General features: G+C 39.7%; 1 protein-coding gene across 2 annotated transcripts in view; it reads left to right on the top strand.

Annotated features, from left to right (window-relative positions):
* Positions 1-18,024, top strand: part of negr1 (neuronal growth regulator 1) — a 168,528-nt gene that overhangs the window by 40,915 nt on the left and 109,589 nt on the right. For both annotated transcript variants that reach the window (XM_026142484.1, XM_026142485.1), the window contains exon 2: positions 16,961-17,199. In XM_026142484.1, coding sequence (XP_025998269.1) covers positions 16,961-17,199 — 239 coding nt within the window. The remainder of the gene's footprint in view (positions 1-16,960; positions 17,200-18,024) is intronic.

Raw genomic sequence — 18,024 nt, 5'->3', positions numbered from 1 at the left:
CAATGTTAGGCAACGATAAGAAAATGAAATATCGTGATAGAATATGGGTAAAACGCGCATGCGCAGTGCCTTTGTTTTCATACGCACATGGCCGAAAAAGCACGGCGGCAACGGGAAATGAGAAGGGGGAAAGCGGATGGTTCAGTGAAAAGGAACCAGAATTGGTTTTTAAAAATAGTGCAACTTCACTGGTTTGGTGTTTGTCTGTCAGATACACAACAAAGCACATCTTTTTTGTAGAACATGCAAGCGGGCCATCGTTATTGCCGTATTTGTCGGACTAAGGTGCTCGTAAATCTGGGCGTAATCTGGGTCCTAAACCGATTCAGGTCCCAAAAGTCAAATGAACACTGCAGCATCACTGAGAGTTAAAAACTGTCTAAATTCTTTCATCTTTAATAAAATGATCAGCATTGCTGCTTTACCAGGTGTAACTATGAAGTTTAACATCCAGGCATCCATGAAAACAGAATTTATTACATTTAACAGAGTTAGACGTTAGCAGGAAGTTAGCTCGCTAGTTTCCACCTAAGCATGATATAGCATGTTCTGACTGAGAGATTTCTGAAACAGTTCAAACGTACAGCTCTGCTATCACTTCCAGCATAAATGAAGACAGGAAACTAAACAGCAGTGACGTTTGTAGGGTTGCTGAAGTTGGGCTAGCTGGTATATAATGATGTGCTACGTGGTCGCTAGCGACACAGCTGTGTTAGCATAACATAAACAGTGAAGCTGGAGGATGAACGCGAACACTTTTCCACTCGATAAAAGTTCACGTGAGGGTTCCTGATGGTTAGAGACAAATGCAATCGCATGGCAGGATGCTGTAAACGGACCAAACTTCAGTCAGGAGAACAACTGAGATAATCCATCCACAATACGAGGTTAGTCATTAATATACTGCAACAACATGGGAATAGAGCAGCTGTGATAGAATACAGCATTAATGAATCAATGGTACAGAAGTGGAGGAAGCACAGTTTTTGGCTTTCCCCATATTTGAGTTGAATAAAGTTTGATTTATCTGACTGCTTTGTTTCGCTTAATGTGCCTTATAATCCCGTGCACCTTATGGTCCGAGAAATACGTATTTGACTTTTTTATTTGGCACACTGCAGTTTAATGTTGCAAAGCACCTCTTTTTAACTTCAGTGGATATCATACATGGTTATGCTCAGGATATGTCAGCCCATTTCTACTCGAAATGGCTTTTGGTTAAACTTTCAGCAAGGAATTTGAATTTGCACTGTTAAATGTTTATATAGCTTTAATGCACATAAAAACAGCTGCTTGTTTAAGTGAAAATAAATAGATGGGTTTTTTTATGCGCTAGTAAAGTTGTGAAGTTGTATTTTGTCTCGCAGAAATTATATCGTCAGTTATATCGTTATCGCAAATTTTCAAATATATATCGTGATATATATTTTTGGCCATATCGCCCTGCTCTAATTTTGTCCAATATTTTGTTTTTGCCTGCTCCGTTTGCCTTTGAGTACCTGCCTGGTTCCAGCAAACTTGCAAAATAACCTGTTTTCTATCCTTATCAGCTGGCTTCTCTTTTGTGGACGCAGCAAAATATAAATTCACAGCAGAAAAGGCTTTTGATTTCACTATGATACTCAGTATCCAGTCGCTTCGAAATACAGTTTCTCATTTGGAGAGTCGATGGACATTTGGGGTCTTTTGAGGCCAGTAACTCGTTGTAAAGGTCATGACAGTATCTCTGTGTGAAATGGCTTAAATGGAATCAAACATCTCCAGAAATCAAGCACTGCTCTTGACATAAAATGCAGACGTAATCTCTATAAGCTGATGCTCCACGACAGTGTTACAGAGGATAACAAAAATACAAGGTGGTATTCTCAGTACCTGAAGCTTAAATCACACTTCGGTGACCATGCAAACACTACTATTACTGCTATTACTATTAATAATTTATTTTAAAATGCTAACATTAATAATAGAATATGCAATAATACAAATATGATTAAAATCATAAGATTGCTTACCAAAAAAGCATGAAAATGTGTTATAAGAAGTGTTTTTTGAGGAGGAACTGATTGTGTCCAGGCAGATCATTTTAAAGCTGAGGGGTCCTGATGGTAGAAGCACGCTCACCTTTATATTCAATCCTCAGTCAGAATGGCCCCACCTGAAAATACTGTAGATCCTCTAAACTTTACATATTTATTTTTCAGCTTATTACACCCAGCCTTTTCCCTGGATCAGCACTGTTTCATGGTGGGAGTCTCTGGAAGGTCATTTTTCCTCACCAGCAGAATGTTGAAAGGCTCCTGGCTGCTCCATGATTTTAGGACACTTTGAATGAATGAGAGATGAGTGCTACATTCTTCATGTGGGTTTTTAGCTTTGTAATTGACAAAAGCATTGATCAAATTGAACTCAAACAGAAGCGAAACAAATTTCTTCGTCCACTTGTGTGACAGCCTGACAAATGGGACTTACAGAATATTCTGACCAAATTTGTCAGCACCATTTATTGCATTACTGTGCTTGACGTGGCGGCCTTTCGCCGTGCAATTTTTATTTGCGATTTGTCTAACATATCTTATTGTTTTCCATATGCTTGAATCAAGAGGTTGTAGTCATTTTAACTTTTTCAATTTTGTTTGTTCTACCACACCAGGCTTGTTTATTTCCCTATTTCTGTGGTCATTATTACCAATATCCAAAACTATTCGTGGTTCACCCTTATTTTCAGAAATAAAGATTTCTGTAAGACTGACATCGGTTTTCAGTTTAGGCACCTCACTACAGGAAATCTGGAGGATGTGGGAAGGCAGCAGTAAAAGTGTGCAGGTTGAGATAGCGAGAGAAAAACTAAACAAGTAAAGAGTAAAAATATAACCCCAAACTCACTCCTATTCATGATGTTTAGGTGGCCACAAACACACAGCTCAGATGCTGTAAAGCAAAAGAACTCTCTCTAAAATACTGTACTGCTGTGAACAAGAGGGCTCAGCTCACGCACCACCATCCTGAGATAATGTTAGCTGAACACCATCCAACAGTGGACACACTTAGGTTCACAAAGCTACCTCCAAACTCAGAGCAAACTCAGTGGTCAAGTTCTTGCATCTACAAAAAAAAAAATGAAAACCAAAAAAAACAATGGTTGTCTGGTGATTGTATTGTTTTTTTTTCCACATTCTGTTACCGATTGCAACTTATGGTGACTAAATTGTTTCTCAGAGGTTGAGTGTTACACAATTATAACCACTTTTCATTACAAAGTGTTTGGACATGTTGCCTGACAGGAGGCAACCTTTCTGCAAACAGCTGCAGTCTGATGTGGACTGTCTGCAATCACTCTCAGAGAGATCGTTGAAGGTTTTCAAATAATTGCTTAATAATTTATGAAAGCAGACAGACTGAATGAGTCTTTTTCATTAAGCATAACTTGAGGGCACTCGACTCAAGTGGCTGCCAGCTGGTTGTAGGGCTGCTCAATTAATCGAATTTTAATCACGATTACGATCTGGGCTTTCAACGATCATTAAAAATGACAGAGCCGATTATTAGCCCCTCCCTCATTTATCCGCGACACCTTAAAGGCCGGTCCGTGAAAATATTGTCGGGCATAAACCGGTCCGTGGCGCAAAAAAGGTTGGAGACCGCTGATTAAGAGGACCCGAGGGAAGCTCGGAAAGCTAAGCAGAAGTTATTTGGAGAGGAGAGTGACTGCTGTTGGTTGAAAAGAGAGGTAAAAAAAAACAAACTTCAGTGGTGTTGCACACTATTTTATATTATTTTCTAAAGTCATTGTTAACCCTTTAAAGCCGGTCAGAGCAGCATGCTCCGTTTTGTGTAACTATTTTTAAATCCCTGTAGAACCCGAACCGAGTAAGCTAGCGCAATAATTTGTTTTGCATATGAAACCGGAGGAGTTGTACTTACATCTTATGCCATCAGCTTGTCCTCGGTCACGGTTTCGTTCCACATAAAGCTTTGCAAAAATTGCATAAAAAGCGCTTGCAGGAACAAAAACATAATATTCCAGAAACACGCTTTGCCGATCCGATCAGCTGTTCGTAACACTTCCCACAGTGAAACAGACGTCAGCGCGAACTGTCGCATGTCCGCCATTTCCTGGCCGAAACCGGAAGTTACGTCATTTTCGCGGAAATGTAGTTTTTTACTTGTAGGCCTTAAAAGCCTATACTGGTCATGTTTGACTTTTCTGAATAGTTTCTGGGATGCTTAGAACTCAAATTGCACTGCTGGAAATAGTTTATTTTGATGCACCTGCTGTTTTCTTTGCAAATTTGCATCATAGGATTGTTTTTTTTGTTTTTCCTGCAGTATATAAAAATTGGTGTATCTCCAAAATAAAACTATGAAGACACTCAAACTAAATTTCCTGTTGTTGTAAACTATTTTTTGCAACTTTTTTGTATTTAAAGTTTTGAGGGATAAGCCTCTTAAATTTTCCAAGTAGAAATATATGTAAAAAAACAAAACAAAAACGATATAAATTTTTTTGTAGTTTATTGCACTTTTTTGCAATTAATGTAGTTACTATGGACTTAATGCATACATATTATTAAAATATGGGCTATAACAGTTATTTAGCAACTTGAAATGCTCCCACAAATGGCACTACAACATGTAAAAAAAATAATATAAGCTCTGGCGGACTTGGTTCTATAGTAGGTCTTAAAGGGTTAAATAAATATCGTCAAATAATCGCGATCTCAATTTCAGTGAAAATAATCGTGATTATCATTTTTGCCATAATCGAGCAGCCCTAGCTGGTTGTATTCTGGTTATATTCCTAAAGAACAGGAAGGTTGCTGAGCACAAATGTATCAGTTAAATATGAATTTCTGTCTATGCAGACAGCTATGATATGTGATTTTCAGTGATTTATCACAGTTAATTGCTCTATTATCAGAAACTGATTGCATGTTATAGCCAACTAGACCTCATTCAACTGCAGATTGATGTCAAACTGATTGCAGACTGAATCTGTCTTGTACCAACATACATGTATATGGATGTGTTTGCTGACAGTATTAGTGTGCATGTAATGTCATTTTGCAGCTTGCAACAGATATTGACGAAGTTTAACTTTGAAGGCATAGTTTAAACTTGAAACGTAGCCTCAAGTTGAAATATATGTGTTTGCAATACTCAGCATATCACAAAATGTAAAAAACAAATTGCAATAATATAATATCATGTGTGACGTGTTGTGATTATATCATATCATGGGGTGTCTGGTGATTCCCACCTCGATTTAACAGGCACTCACACAGTACTGCAGAAGTGTGAAAGATATCCATGAAACACCGACCGTCAGTGCCTGCTAGGTGATAAAGCAGAAACTCAGTCTGGGACTGTCTCCCAGCCAGGCCAACGTCTCTGCAGTTTCGTGGTATAACAGTACCGTATACCAGAAGGGTTTAGAAGTTTGTTTGGAGATTGTAGAGCCGCAGGATCATAGTCTCTTCAATATATCCGGTTGTTCAGTGATGACGCGACGAATCCTACTTCCGGGTCTAAAGTATTCTACGTTTAATATGGCTTTTGTGTTGTTAACATGTTTAATGTTATGTATTTTCTTCTATTTGATCTCAAAAAGCTCCTAAAACAGTCAGTGATCACTGTTGACCTCCCTCGGCTTTTATTACCACTAATCATTTATTTAAGCTCAGTTTTTAAAACCTTAGGATGTAACTACAGCCCAGCCCATGCAGCAGTATATGAATGACTAACCTCGTATTGTGGATGGATTATCTCAGTTGTTCTCCTGGCTGAAGTTTGGTCCTTTTACAGCATCCTGCCATGCGATTACATTTGTTTCTGACCACTGACAGCACTCACGGTAACTTTTATCGAGTGGAAAAAAAGTTAGCTTGTTTATATTATGCTAACATAGCTGTGTCGCTAGCGGTCACGTAGCACATCATTATATACCAGCTAGCCCAACTTCAGTAACCCTACAAACGTCACTGCTGTTTAGTTTTCTGTCTTCATTTATGCTGGAAGTGATAGCAGAGCTGTACGTTTTAATTTGTTTCCAAAACCCCGCAGTCAGGACATGCTATATTGTATTTAGATAGAAGCTAGCGAGCTAACTCCCTGCTAACTTCTAACTCCGTTAAATGTCATAAATTCCGTTTTCATGGATGCCTGGATGTTAAACTCAATTGTTACACCTGGTAGAGCAGAACGCTGATCATTTTATTAAAGATGAAAGACTTTAGACAGTTTTTCAACTCTCAGTAATGCCACAGTGATCGTTTGATATATGGACCTGCAGCAGAGTTTAGACCCAGACACGGCTAGTGACGTCAGACTGAACAACCGGATTGCTTGATTTATACAATTCATGGAATTTGGACAAATGCCAGGACTGACTGTGTGCAGCCTGTCAGTGCGTTTGGCTGGTTGTGCTTCATTATCACTGACAAATTCTCAGTACAGTTTTAAACCTGGTGTGAGACATGACCTTGTTGAAGTAGGGAGTGGGTAGCATGTTGTTAGTATACCAGTACATTTCAAGTTCAGGCTTATGAATGATACCAGGGAGAAAAGGGCCTTACAGTAGGAATGTTTTCGTGTCTGAAACTGTAACAATCTTCAATGCATGAAGAGCAGCATGTGGTGAGACACTGCCAGCGTGAATGCTGATCTGCATACAAGTTTGTCTCATCAAAAACACTCTGGATCAGTTCATTAGAAATGAACAACTCAATAAAGCCAATTGGCTGTTCTGGATCAGGAGCATCAACAGCATCATTGAGAGGTTCAGGATTCTCTGTGGAAGTAAAGCTTCAGGCCCAGGAACTAGAGTTACATGGTTTACTGAGGCCCTTACTTGATCACCATCCACACCACAGCCTTCTGCTTGAGCTCTACCCCATCCAAAAGCTTCACCTCCATCCCTTTTCCTGTGTTTGACCTATAAATAAATAAATTACTAAAATATAAAAAAGGAATATTTTTTATTTAGGAGCCGTGTCGTCCAGTATAACCAGGACCCCCTCTGGCATGTGAAAATGGAGAGAGAATGGAGAAAGAAACCTGAATTGTTCAGCTTCTTGTCTGATGTAATATTACAGGAAAACTCAACAGTTATCAGTTCTGTATTTCACCTCTCACATCGCAGATATTTAATGGATGCTCCTGGATGAATCTAATTATCAAACAATCTAAATCTCAGGCTTAAAACATGTCTAAGTGTCTTTCCTCTTGCATTTCTGGCTGCTGGGAACAGAGAACAAGACCTGAGCTGTGAATCCTTTAACTCTGTTTCTGAAGAATCACAGTCTGAAATCGAACTGTCACTATCAGCAGGTTGATGAGCAACCTATATCTCTCCTCGGGTCTTTGCCCAAGTCCTCGAGTTATCTGTCTACTCCCGACACGTCTGCCATATGGATGTGAAAATTCAGTGTCAACAACTCCATAGTCCATCTCACGTGGGTTGTCGCATCTGTGTGGCAACTGTCATGACTCGACCCACCTGCTCCTTTTAAAGTTTGAATCACAAAGTTGACAAGGCATGAATTATCAGAGTTTGAGTCCATCAACAGCTCCAAGGTTTGCACGACCACATATTTCTTCCTGAATAGTCTGTGGTTTTGCTAGGGGTTGATTTATTTTGCGTAAAAGCTCTAAGCTGCTTCTCTCAGAGCAGATCTTCTTCCCAGAAATGCTGTAATATGCCATCCCTAACAGCTTTCGCTGTTGTCTGACAGTAAAAAGACATATTGGTGGAATATCTCGACAATGGCTGGGACATACTATTACACACAGATTTAAAAGAGATCCGTAATATCTTAAAATAGATTATGAAGTGCATAGGAAGAGACCCCAGGATTGAGGGTGATGTCATGAGCCATCCAAAGCTGTAAAAAGACTAGTTGCTGCACTCTGAAGTAGATGGAAGTTGTGAGCTAGGTTGTAAAGATAAGAAGCCAGATGGGCAGTGAACGTGAGAGCACTCAAACTGCCCTCCACAACGTCTGATGTAGTGAAGTTGCAGTGTAGTGACAAGTGTCAGCAAACCTGTTGGAGAATAGAAATAGTACAGGTCCGACTGATTTGAGCGTTCTGACTGATTAAGGATCAGGACAAGCTGTGATTAGAAGTGTTTTCTTTTTAATGTGATCTTTTTCACATAGAATAATGACAAGTACCAATTGCACTGTCATCATCAACAGTTAAACAACTACATAATAGTAATAATAACAAAACCCAATCTTCATAATTGGTCCTCAGGTTCAATTTCAATGGTGGATAAAGGAAAAATAATAATAACAATAATTTCTGAGTAAAATCTGCACAACATGTCGTGCTGTTGTCTTCATTTCAGATAAAATAAAAACGTTTCCATTTCTTAAAATGCAGACATCGTTTGTCTTTAGTCTTACTTAACTTTTACATCTAAAAAAATCTGCAAAGGAACACATCCAGAAACGCATTTATTTCCTTTGCCAAACTGGAGGGGAAAAAAATTGTGAAACAGTGAAATATGTTTATGAGGCGAGATGTGTGGAGTTGGCGCCAAGGAGAATATTTACAGTTGAAGATCTAGCAAACATTTGTATAGAGCAAAAAGAATCTGGGTCGCAGTGATGCCCCAGTGTTAATTATGATATCTAATCAAAGAACATGAATGAGTTTGGCTAAATGGATTAAAATCAGCCTCATCTTTCCAGCTTCCATACTGTAATTAATGATTTGTCATCATTCCCCATTCATGTGAGGTGCTGCTCAAACACCAGCTCATCACTTTCCTTTCTCCACATTATGCACAATCACCGGGGTTTGAATTGAATTCTTTTCTGAAATCCAATATATGTTTAAAAAACCCACACATCTTGTAATGGGCCAGGTTCCTGTGCGCTCATTCGTCAGAAACGGGGATAAACAGAAATATCAATTAGCATATATTTGTGTTGTCAGAGCTGCATCAGACCGGAAGTTCTGATGTCTGTGAAATAATTACCTGCGCTTTGTATAAGCCATGGGCAGACTGCTACCTGGGGAGGCTTCTAGAATAAAGGCAGCCTAATAAAAACAAAGCTCACCTTAGGTGTTAGTTTTGTGCTGCTATGCCTGGGTGAGCAGATGAACTGGGGGGTGGGGCGAGAAAAAACGACTTTTGGCTGCTCTCTCATTCACGAGGGGTCGCCGCAGCAGGTAGCGCCTCATATTTGATTTAGCAGATTTTTTACGCCCGATGTCCTCTGTAACACAACCCCAAAGGGATTTGTCTCCTCCCGGGATCAAACTGGGGCTCTTTTTGCTTGTTAGGCAAATGCGTAAACGACTACACTGTGGAGCCTACTAGCAGATGAATTTGGGAAATGTGGCAGAAACAAAAGACACGCCCAATGGCATGGCCTTGCAATAATTTACATTTAATATCCAAGGTCTTTGGTACGTGAAATAGCTTGTTACTTTTAATCGAAAATTTCCATGTGGGTTTCATTGAATAATGTGGGATTACTTTAAAATAGCAGAATTAAAAGAAATACATTGCAGGCAAAAATGCTTCTGTCCCCTCTCCAAGCAGCTAAAGCGTCTAGAAGCAGGACTGCAGATTTGAGTTTGTTGGTGTGTCAGGGGCATTTACCACCACAATTTATCACAATGTTGTATATATATATGTCATCTATATGTAATGGTTTTACACTACTGATCTGCCCGAGGTCTACGCTCCATCAAATTGCTCGATATCACAGGCAGCAAAAATGACTTGGCCCAACAGCAGCCTGAATCTGCCACACCGAGATGTCTCATGCCAGACCTGTGATCAGTTCCCTTGTAGCTCCTACTTCAGTCAGCAGCAACAAAGGAAGCAGCCACACTAAACACCCTCCCACCCACCCGAGACAATGTGCTAATGTAAAATGGCCTGTTTTGACACACTGCTTTGTGAGCAGATGAACAAATACGGGCATCGCTTTAGCTCTGTGGTGAAAGATGACAGCGAGATAACAATAATGATTTCTGCAGAAAGAGTGGAAAGGCACTCAACGGTGATAAGCAAACTGGAAAAACCAGTGCAAGAACATCGAGGCCTGGGTCATCAAGATGAAGAAGAAATAATATCAAAACTCCTTGTAGAGATCCTGGCTCTGTTATATGTGTCCGCAGGCCATAGTTTTAGCTGCGTGGCTTTGTTAAAGTAAAGGTTTCCCCCGAAATCTATGCTTGAAAGGTGGTTGTTAAAAGTTAGTTTCCTCTTCAAAAACAGCAGAACAACAACCATATCAGCAGTTTATATGACCACAACAAAGAAATGCATGTCTTATGGTACCAATGGATAGCAGTATAAGTGGTTTATACAGCTAGACGAAGCCTGTGCTGCAGCAGTGTTTTGAGACCTTTTGATAATTTTTCAAGCCTTAAAAGCCTGTCACTGTTAAAGTGCATTGTAACTGGCATCTATACAAAGCTGACCAGAGCTTCTGATCTCTTCTGAAGAGGAGACTTTTTTAACAGCCACCTATGAAGCCAGCGTGAGTGATTCTGAAAGGACAATTTTAGGTGAGAAAACATAAAAATCAATAGCAGCTACACTGGAGACTATGTTTTCTATGGCGACCCCGTTTTACAAGAATATAATGATGAAAGTCTTGGAAGTTGTTGACAAGTAGTCCACATTAGTGGGCTGCACACAGGTTCATTGAACACTCCTACTAGTCCCGCCAAAGTGTGTTAAATTATAAGTCACTGAAGGGCTGTGATCATACATGTAGGCATCAAGCCTCCCAACACTTCTCTCAGCTGAAAATACATTAAAAATTGGCTTTATGTCACCGTAATGCGATTTAGTATCGACCACGGTCAATCCGAGTAATGAATTTGCCACTTGAAGCCCACAAATCTGCCATTATGTGAATACAGCACATTAAATAATCAGCACATCTCTAAAATCTAGTGTACAAGTGAATTCTTATTTTGTTGAAAAGCAAAAAAAAACTCAGAAACGGAGTGAAACCTGCCTTGAGGCTCCTTCAGTAAATCTTGCCTGAGGGCAAGGAACACCGTGGCTCAGGTGGTCAATGGGCTAACTAACTGACAGGTCTGTGTGGGCTCTCCACAGGATCTGCACTTCTCTCTTGTGCTTATTTAATTTTACCCACTCTCACATTGTTTGCCACTTATTTGTCACAATGCAGCAATGCTTTCTCTAAGGGGAGAACCAGCGTGGACGAAACCATTGTCCTCTACCCGCTTTCCTGACAGACACTTTTTTGGCATAGGGAGTAAAGAGCTTTGTGGTTAGTGCCAAACTGATTTCCTCGGTGGGTTTACTACTGGTGCTGGCAGTCTGCGTGGCATGTTGACAACGGCTAAAGAGCCAAACTTGATTGCCTCTTTTCCTGCTCATTATTACAGTATTCGTTACAGAATATGATGCGATTTCTTAACTACAGTCAGCACTGGGCTTGTGAGAGTGCTTATCCCCATGTTGTAACCTTTACTGAAGCTAAACATAACCTGTGTTGGTGCTGGTCTCTCAGGCATCGGAGCATGCTCTTATAAACCACGTTGAGTAAACTGAAGGTTGCATCATCGTCTGTGGAGGACTATACCTTGTATGTTTAAGTTGTAATCATATTTATTTTAAATGTTACAATTTTCACGTCCAGTTATTAAAAACAAAAACAATAATTCAGATAGCCAAGAAGACTGAAAGAGAGCCTTTAGTGAACAAGATCTAACTAGAGGAAGTCCCGAGGTTTTTGAAAGTCATCCCATGGAAGGACTGTGAACACTTGTCTGGAATTATATCTGTTTAGAAATCATTGCTGCCAACAAGATACAAGCAGGTCTCTGAGGAATGTGACACTGTTCCTTTGCCCCACTCGGTACCAGCAAACGCCCCACAGTGTCCCCAACCAAAAGATTAAAAAGTCCCTAAAAAGTTTTTTAAATTCAGAAACTGTATCCAACATATAATTTCAGCGTTAAATAAACATCAGCTGGTGGTCTTTGGTCAATGTCTTGTTATGGTTGAAAAATATTCCCAGCTGTATTTATTACTTACTGAACATTGCTGGTTCATGCTTAGATGTTCTAGGAAGAGTGAAACACGTAGGGGTTAAACTGGGATTGTGCAGGTGGGGACCCCCAAGGTCGGGTGTAGCGGTGTAGTATGAAGAAGGGAATTACTTAGAAATAAGTCAAATATTTGCTTGTTTTGTGATATAGATGTTTCTTTGTGTACAGGCTGTGACCTGTGCTGCTACCCCTGTATTCACTGCTTTTCACAGGTTTAGCACTTTCACTTTCACAGTTCAACAAGATATAAGCAGATGATTCATGAGCTACATGGCTGATTTCCAATCCTTAGACACTATAACGGGCATATAAAAAGTAGAATTGGGTGTCATGATCATTGCCCTAAATAATAATGATTTATTATATATATTTGATTGTCTACGTTTGACCTAACCTACCATTTACCATGAACAGGGTGCTCTGTACCAGTCCAGCCTATGGTGGAGACGTTATTCACCACATTACTACAAACTAAGCAGTGTAACCAACACTAAACTGCCTGGCATTTTCATGCAACCTTTGAATAACACAAAATTAGTATACTTGTACTATGGAAAAGCGCAATTTAATCCGCACATAATTTATAGCTCAAGTATCTGATTTAAAAGCTCTAAAAGGAATGAGGACATTACATGAAAGGTTTAAATTTCCACTTTATCAGATTTCATGTGCCGAGAAGTCTTTACCTCCATTCCCTTTCCTGTGTTTCTTACATCTTTCTCAGTCTCTGACAGTGTCACTTATAAACTTTCTTTTCCTCTCCCTGGGAAATAAAGAACATTTATTTGCATTTTATATTATCTGTAACTTCAAAGAACTTTATTCTGTTTATGCTTCTCGTCCAGCTAAATCCTGAAGTACTGCGACCAACTGCATTTACATCTACACCAGCTCACATGCATGAGAGGAAAAAATGGGCAGTCCTGTGGGATATGATTATTTTCTTATTATTGAGAAAGTATCTCCTTGCTGTCACTGGAGTAACTCCAGACTACAGGACACAAAAAATGAACTCATCGACATAAACATTAACCTGCCTATCAGATTTAAATGCTCGTTAATTGAAGGTGCCAGAACGCCGTTACAGATTGTTCCAGCCCACTTTCACCCCTGACTCAAATTCACGATCTCTTTCTCTGGGGTTCATTTCTCATCCTGCTGAGGTAACCAACTTCAGACAAAAACAGCGGCATCACAGGGTTTATGATCCTGACATCAGGGGAAGGCTTATGGCGTTACAGTGGATGTAACAGCCCAACACGTTCATTTCACAATGGAAAAAATGATAGAGAATTAATGCAGATAGGCTTAAACCTTACCAGCTTTAAAGTGTCGTTTACATGTGAAAAAACATTCTCTGGTAATAATAATCTGTGTACATGAATAAGGGGTTAATGGTTCTCTGTTTGCAATCATTTAGCAAATTAGTTACAAAGAATGAAGACACATGCATTTAATTCTTTCAGAATAATTTGATTGATATTTCTCACTTTGCAAGAGACGTGTGGCTAGATCTCTGTTCTACATGGAACCAACCTGAGTACCTGTCTGTTTAAGGTTGATGTTGTGCCAGTTTTGATCAGAGATGACGGTGTATGCTTTTATAACTAATCATGTTAAATAATCTAAATTGCAACATTGAACAGAAAAAGTAATACTAATTTATTTTTGTTGTGTTCCAGTTGCCTCGTTTTCAGTGTTTAAAATATTTCAGTCCTTGTTGATTCAGCTGTACCTGTAGTTCCTTCTGCTAGCTGTACATGAGGCTTAAAACTGCAGATCACACAATACAGGAGGCAGGAACACAAACTACGGTGTTGTAATTGGAAAAGAAAATCAGGCAATAGCTGGCCTTTTCCACTCTGGGTGGGACCGTGATGTGATCTTATGCTGCACATAGCATGAGTCTATAAACAGCAGGGCTCAACGAGAGTGGAAGTTGGTTACCTATCTAAGAAGGTGGTGGTGGTGGTCGTGTACCTGCACTCTACATCAAATGCACACTGTGGGAGCTCTTTCTTGTTCCACTGCTCCCTCCAATATTTCAAAGTGATCCACTGAAAACTGCCAAAAATGACTGGCCATGGTTTGTCGATGCAGTTTTCAGTTAGTGCTGCAAACACAGACACTACTGTATAATAAAATCTAACACTATGAAACTTGAGCATATATAATGTTTTCATATATGTATATATGTGTCACGATCCGCAGTGGCAGACCGAGTGGAGAGTGTGTGGAGGACTCAGGTGCAGACACGAAACTGAGTTCAAACGAAAAGCGAGCCTTTATTTTGGCTGATGACATGTGGGTCAAACAAGGCAGAAGCACAGTGACGAAACTAAACTATAACTAAACTGGGAAACTGGCATTATGATGCCACAGAGAACTATGAATACAAACATGGTGGGTGAGAACACAGACGACGCGACACTGAACACAGCAAGGCTGAGGACCAAATACACACATGAGGTGATATGGGGAAGTGGAGACACATGGGCACACAGCTGACTAGAATGAAACAATGACAACACAGGGGAGAGTAAATTAAATGCAGTGAACAAAGAACAGACTCTTTCAAAATAAAACAGGAAACACAGAGACATAGACATGAAACGAACTAGACAACAAGAGCCACACAGACATGACACATAACGGGTAGGCGCACGAACCAGGGAGACTGAGTACAGGGGAAGATGACAGAAACGACAACATGAACTTGACAACATAAGACACACAGACATAAACACATGAAGGGCAAGGGAGACTTAACACAAGGGTAATACAATAACAAATGAGCTAGAATAACTTAATGAACCTAAACAAACAATAAACACACACACACACATATGTATTAAAAAGAGAGCTACTTTAACCTCCTTTTACTTTTACCTCCAACAAGGCATTGTGCTTTTTGAAGGCTGGTGTACAGACTGTCGAGTACAACCAGTACAAAGGAAGTGATTCTAGCATCTGGTGATTTGCCAGAAGTAAACAAATGACTTAAATGAGCATGGCTGGAGCACTTGCTAGATGTGCTCTGTATGACAGGAAGATCAGATGGTGAACAGAAATTACTGATTAACTGGTTACTGGTTAAAAAGCTCAACCCAACATGCAATATCCCAGTTTTTCCAGGAAAAACACTACCTGGGTTCCTACAATATTAATACAATAATTACAATAATTTGGTGAATCTGTTGAAATAAAGTAACACCACCAACAGCATGATATGCAATATCAGTGACACAGTAATAATTCCAGTGACAGCCTAAATCAAACGTGTGGACCAAAGTAGCCTAAATATTATTGAACAATTAGCATTTAAGAATAACTAAACTAACTTAATCTTTGAACTCTTCAGGAGCTTCAGGATATTATCACATAATAATATTGAAAAATATATTTGACCTAAACTGTTTTATCTTGGGTCAAACGTTTGAACCAGCTGCTTAAAGTAACCGTGCCAGTAATTTCCATTCACCGTTTTCTCTTCCTGGAGCGCTGCTATCAAGTGCTCCAGCGATGCTTGGTTCAGTTCATTGTTTACATTTGGGTCGCACATCACCAGCTGCTAGTATCTCTTTGTTGCCTGATTGTGCACGATGTTGTGTGTTTGTCTCAAGTTGTGGAACAGAATCGACTGCAGGAGCAGTTTTCTTGCACATTTTTCAAATCACCGTTGTTCAAGTAACTTCCTTTTAGCTACTAAATCGTCATTTGAGACGTAATATGTGGCTCTTGCTGGCAGACATGCCTGGGCTTGTCTCGCTGTTCTGCAAACACAAGGTGTTGCTATGGCAATGATATCTAAATATGACACTTTAAGACACACATTAATATACCACCACAAGGCTGCCCTTGCTGGCACCCTGTAGAAGCAGATTCACACTTCAAATTAGGTAGTTTTCATTAACAGTAACTGATTGGAAAAGAAGGAAGGAAATGCCCTTTATTTTACTTGCTGTAAAAGATGCCGCTTCCTGCATGTTGCAATCACTGATAAAGCATCGTTCACTATTTTCTTTTCTATACTGTCAGAAATACCAGAAACATCTAATTTCCTTGAAATATCATCCTATAATTTTGCCCATCCCTGTTTCCCATTTTGAATACTTTAAGATTTCTGCCTTCAAAGACACAAACATATCTCAGTTTGGCACACGCTATGTCATTGTCTAAGTTTCTGGCAAGGTGTGTTGACAACCATGTCTCCCCATTGCAGTCAGTAAGTAACCTTACCTGGTGATGCAAAGGTTGAAGGTTTGAATCTCTAGACTGTCAACAGTGCTGCTCTTCGCACATGGGCGTGTGTTAGGGCAACAGGCACTCACAATCTGCACGGACTCTGTTTGGAGTACAGTTCCAAGTGTTTCTTTTCTGACTGCTGTAGTTTGTGTCTTTTTGTCATAAAACTCATCAGTTTGACAAAATTAAGTCAGACGCACCTTCAGTCAGTCAACTGCTTAAGTATAAAGATGCCTATTAACACTTAACTGTTAAAATGCCACTGAAAATGTGACAAAGAATTTCACTTTGAACTTGTTTAGAGTGTCAACAACAGCGCAGTCTTTGTTATTCTGATGGCTTTGGGATAATTTAGTCTCAAAACAAATCAAATCTCAAAGCAACCTTGAACTTCTTACATGTTAAATCACTTTGTCAAGTTGATGAGATTTCTGTATTTTGTGAGACTCGCTTTTTGGCACATTAAAGATTTCACCTGTTTTCTGAGTTAAAAAAATAATAAACAGCAGGAGGTGTCTTCTAAATAGGAAGACAGTAATATTTGTCAAGAAAGGTGACATTTTCTAGACATTGCTAATAAGTCAAAGACATTCTTCAGCAAAGATGATGAGACGGATGTGTTTTTCCAAGTAAATCTAAATGTGTCTTTTTTTTGTTGATCCAGGTGCTACTTGTTGGATGGGATCTCTAAAGGAGCCTGGCTGAACCGCTCAAGCATCATATTCGCAGGGAATGACAAGTGGTCTGTGGATCCACGTGTGTCCATAGTGTCCAGTGTTGGAGACAAACATGAGTACAGCCTTCAGATACAGAAAGTGGATGTAACTGATGATGGCCTTTACACATGCTCGATTCAGAGTGAGCGTAACCCACGGCCAAAGCTCCTCAACCTCATTGTAAAAGGTGCGTGCAGGCCATGCGTGTTCTTTACTTTGTCTGTGTGTAGCATATGTATATGTTGGTGATTATCATAACTTACATTGTTCCATTTCCAAGCATGCACGTGTTTCAGTTGTCTGCACATATCTGCAGTTCAATTTTGGTTGTTTAAATCGTAGGCGCAGAGTTTTCAAGCATCACAAAAAGCGAGCTGCAGCTTCCGTCCTGTGCCTTTTTCTGATCTAACACCTTATGTCTTGCTCACAAAGGCAAAGGCTTGAGAAATTGCTTCGGTGACGGGAAACCGACATTTTAAAGTACATTGTATGCCCGCAGGCCATGCAGCAAAAAGCCGGTTGGTTTAAATTACTGGAGGCAAAGTAGCTTTAATCAGGCCTCTCTGGATTTTGTCGCAGCAGGCAAAACAAAAAGAGATCCAATTCTGATAACTTTTAACTACATCCTGCACTTGCTGATATGCTATATATGCACTATGCATTGCTTAGCTGACGATAATGTTGTGAATTTTAGTTTTCGACACAAATGTGCTGGCACTGAGCTTTTTAGAGGTTGTCTGCATTGGGCTTTATCTCGGGCAGCGTGCATTTTTTTAGGGATTTTAATGGGCCCAGCCGTGTTATGTTTCTTTTCTAGGCTGATGTGAAGATTTCATTAAAAAATGTCTCTCTCTTAATCCTAATATTTATTTCACAACATTGTCTCCTGGCCTACATTCACACACACACACCCCTCGGCAGGTATCAGATTAATTGAAAATGCACAACAAATTATTCTCATTCTGCTTTAAGCCTAGCCAAGTTAAGGATTAATTTATGAAAACATAATGTT

Source organism: Astatotilapia calliptera, chromosome 15 (assembly GCF_900246225.1).
Source record: "Astatotilapia calliptera chromosome 15, fAstCal1.2, whole genome shotgun sequence".
NCBI lineage: Eukaryota > Metazoa > Chordata > Actinopteri > Cichliformes > Cichlidae > Astatotilapia > Astatotilapia calliptera.
This window is presented reverse-complemented; position numbering and strand designations above follow the sequence as displayed.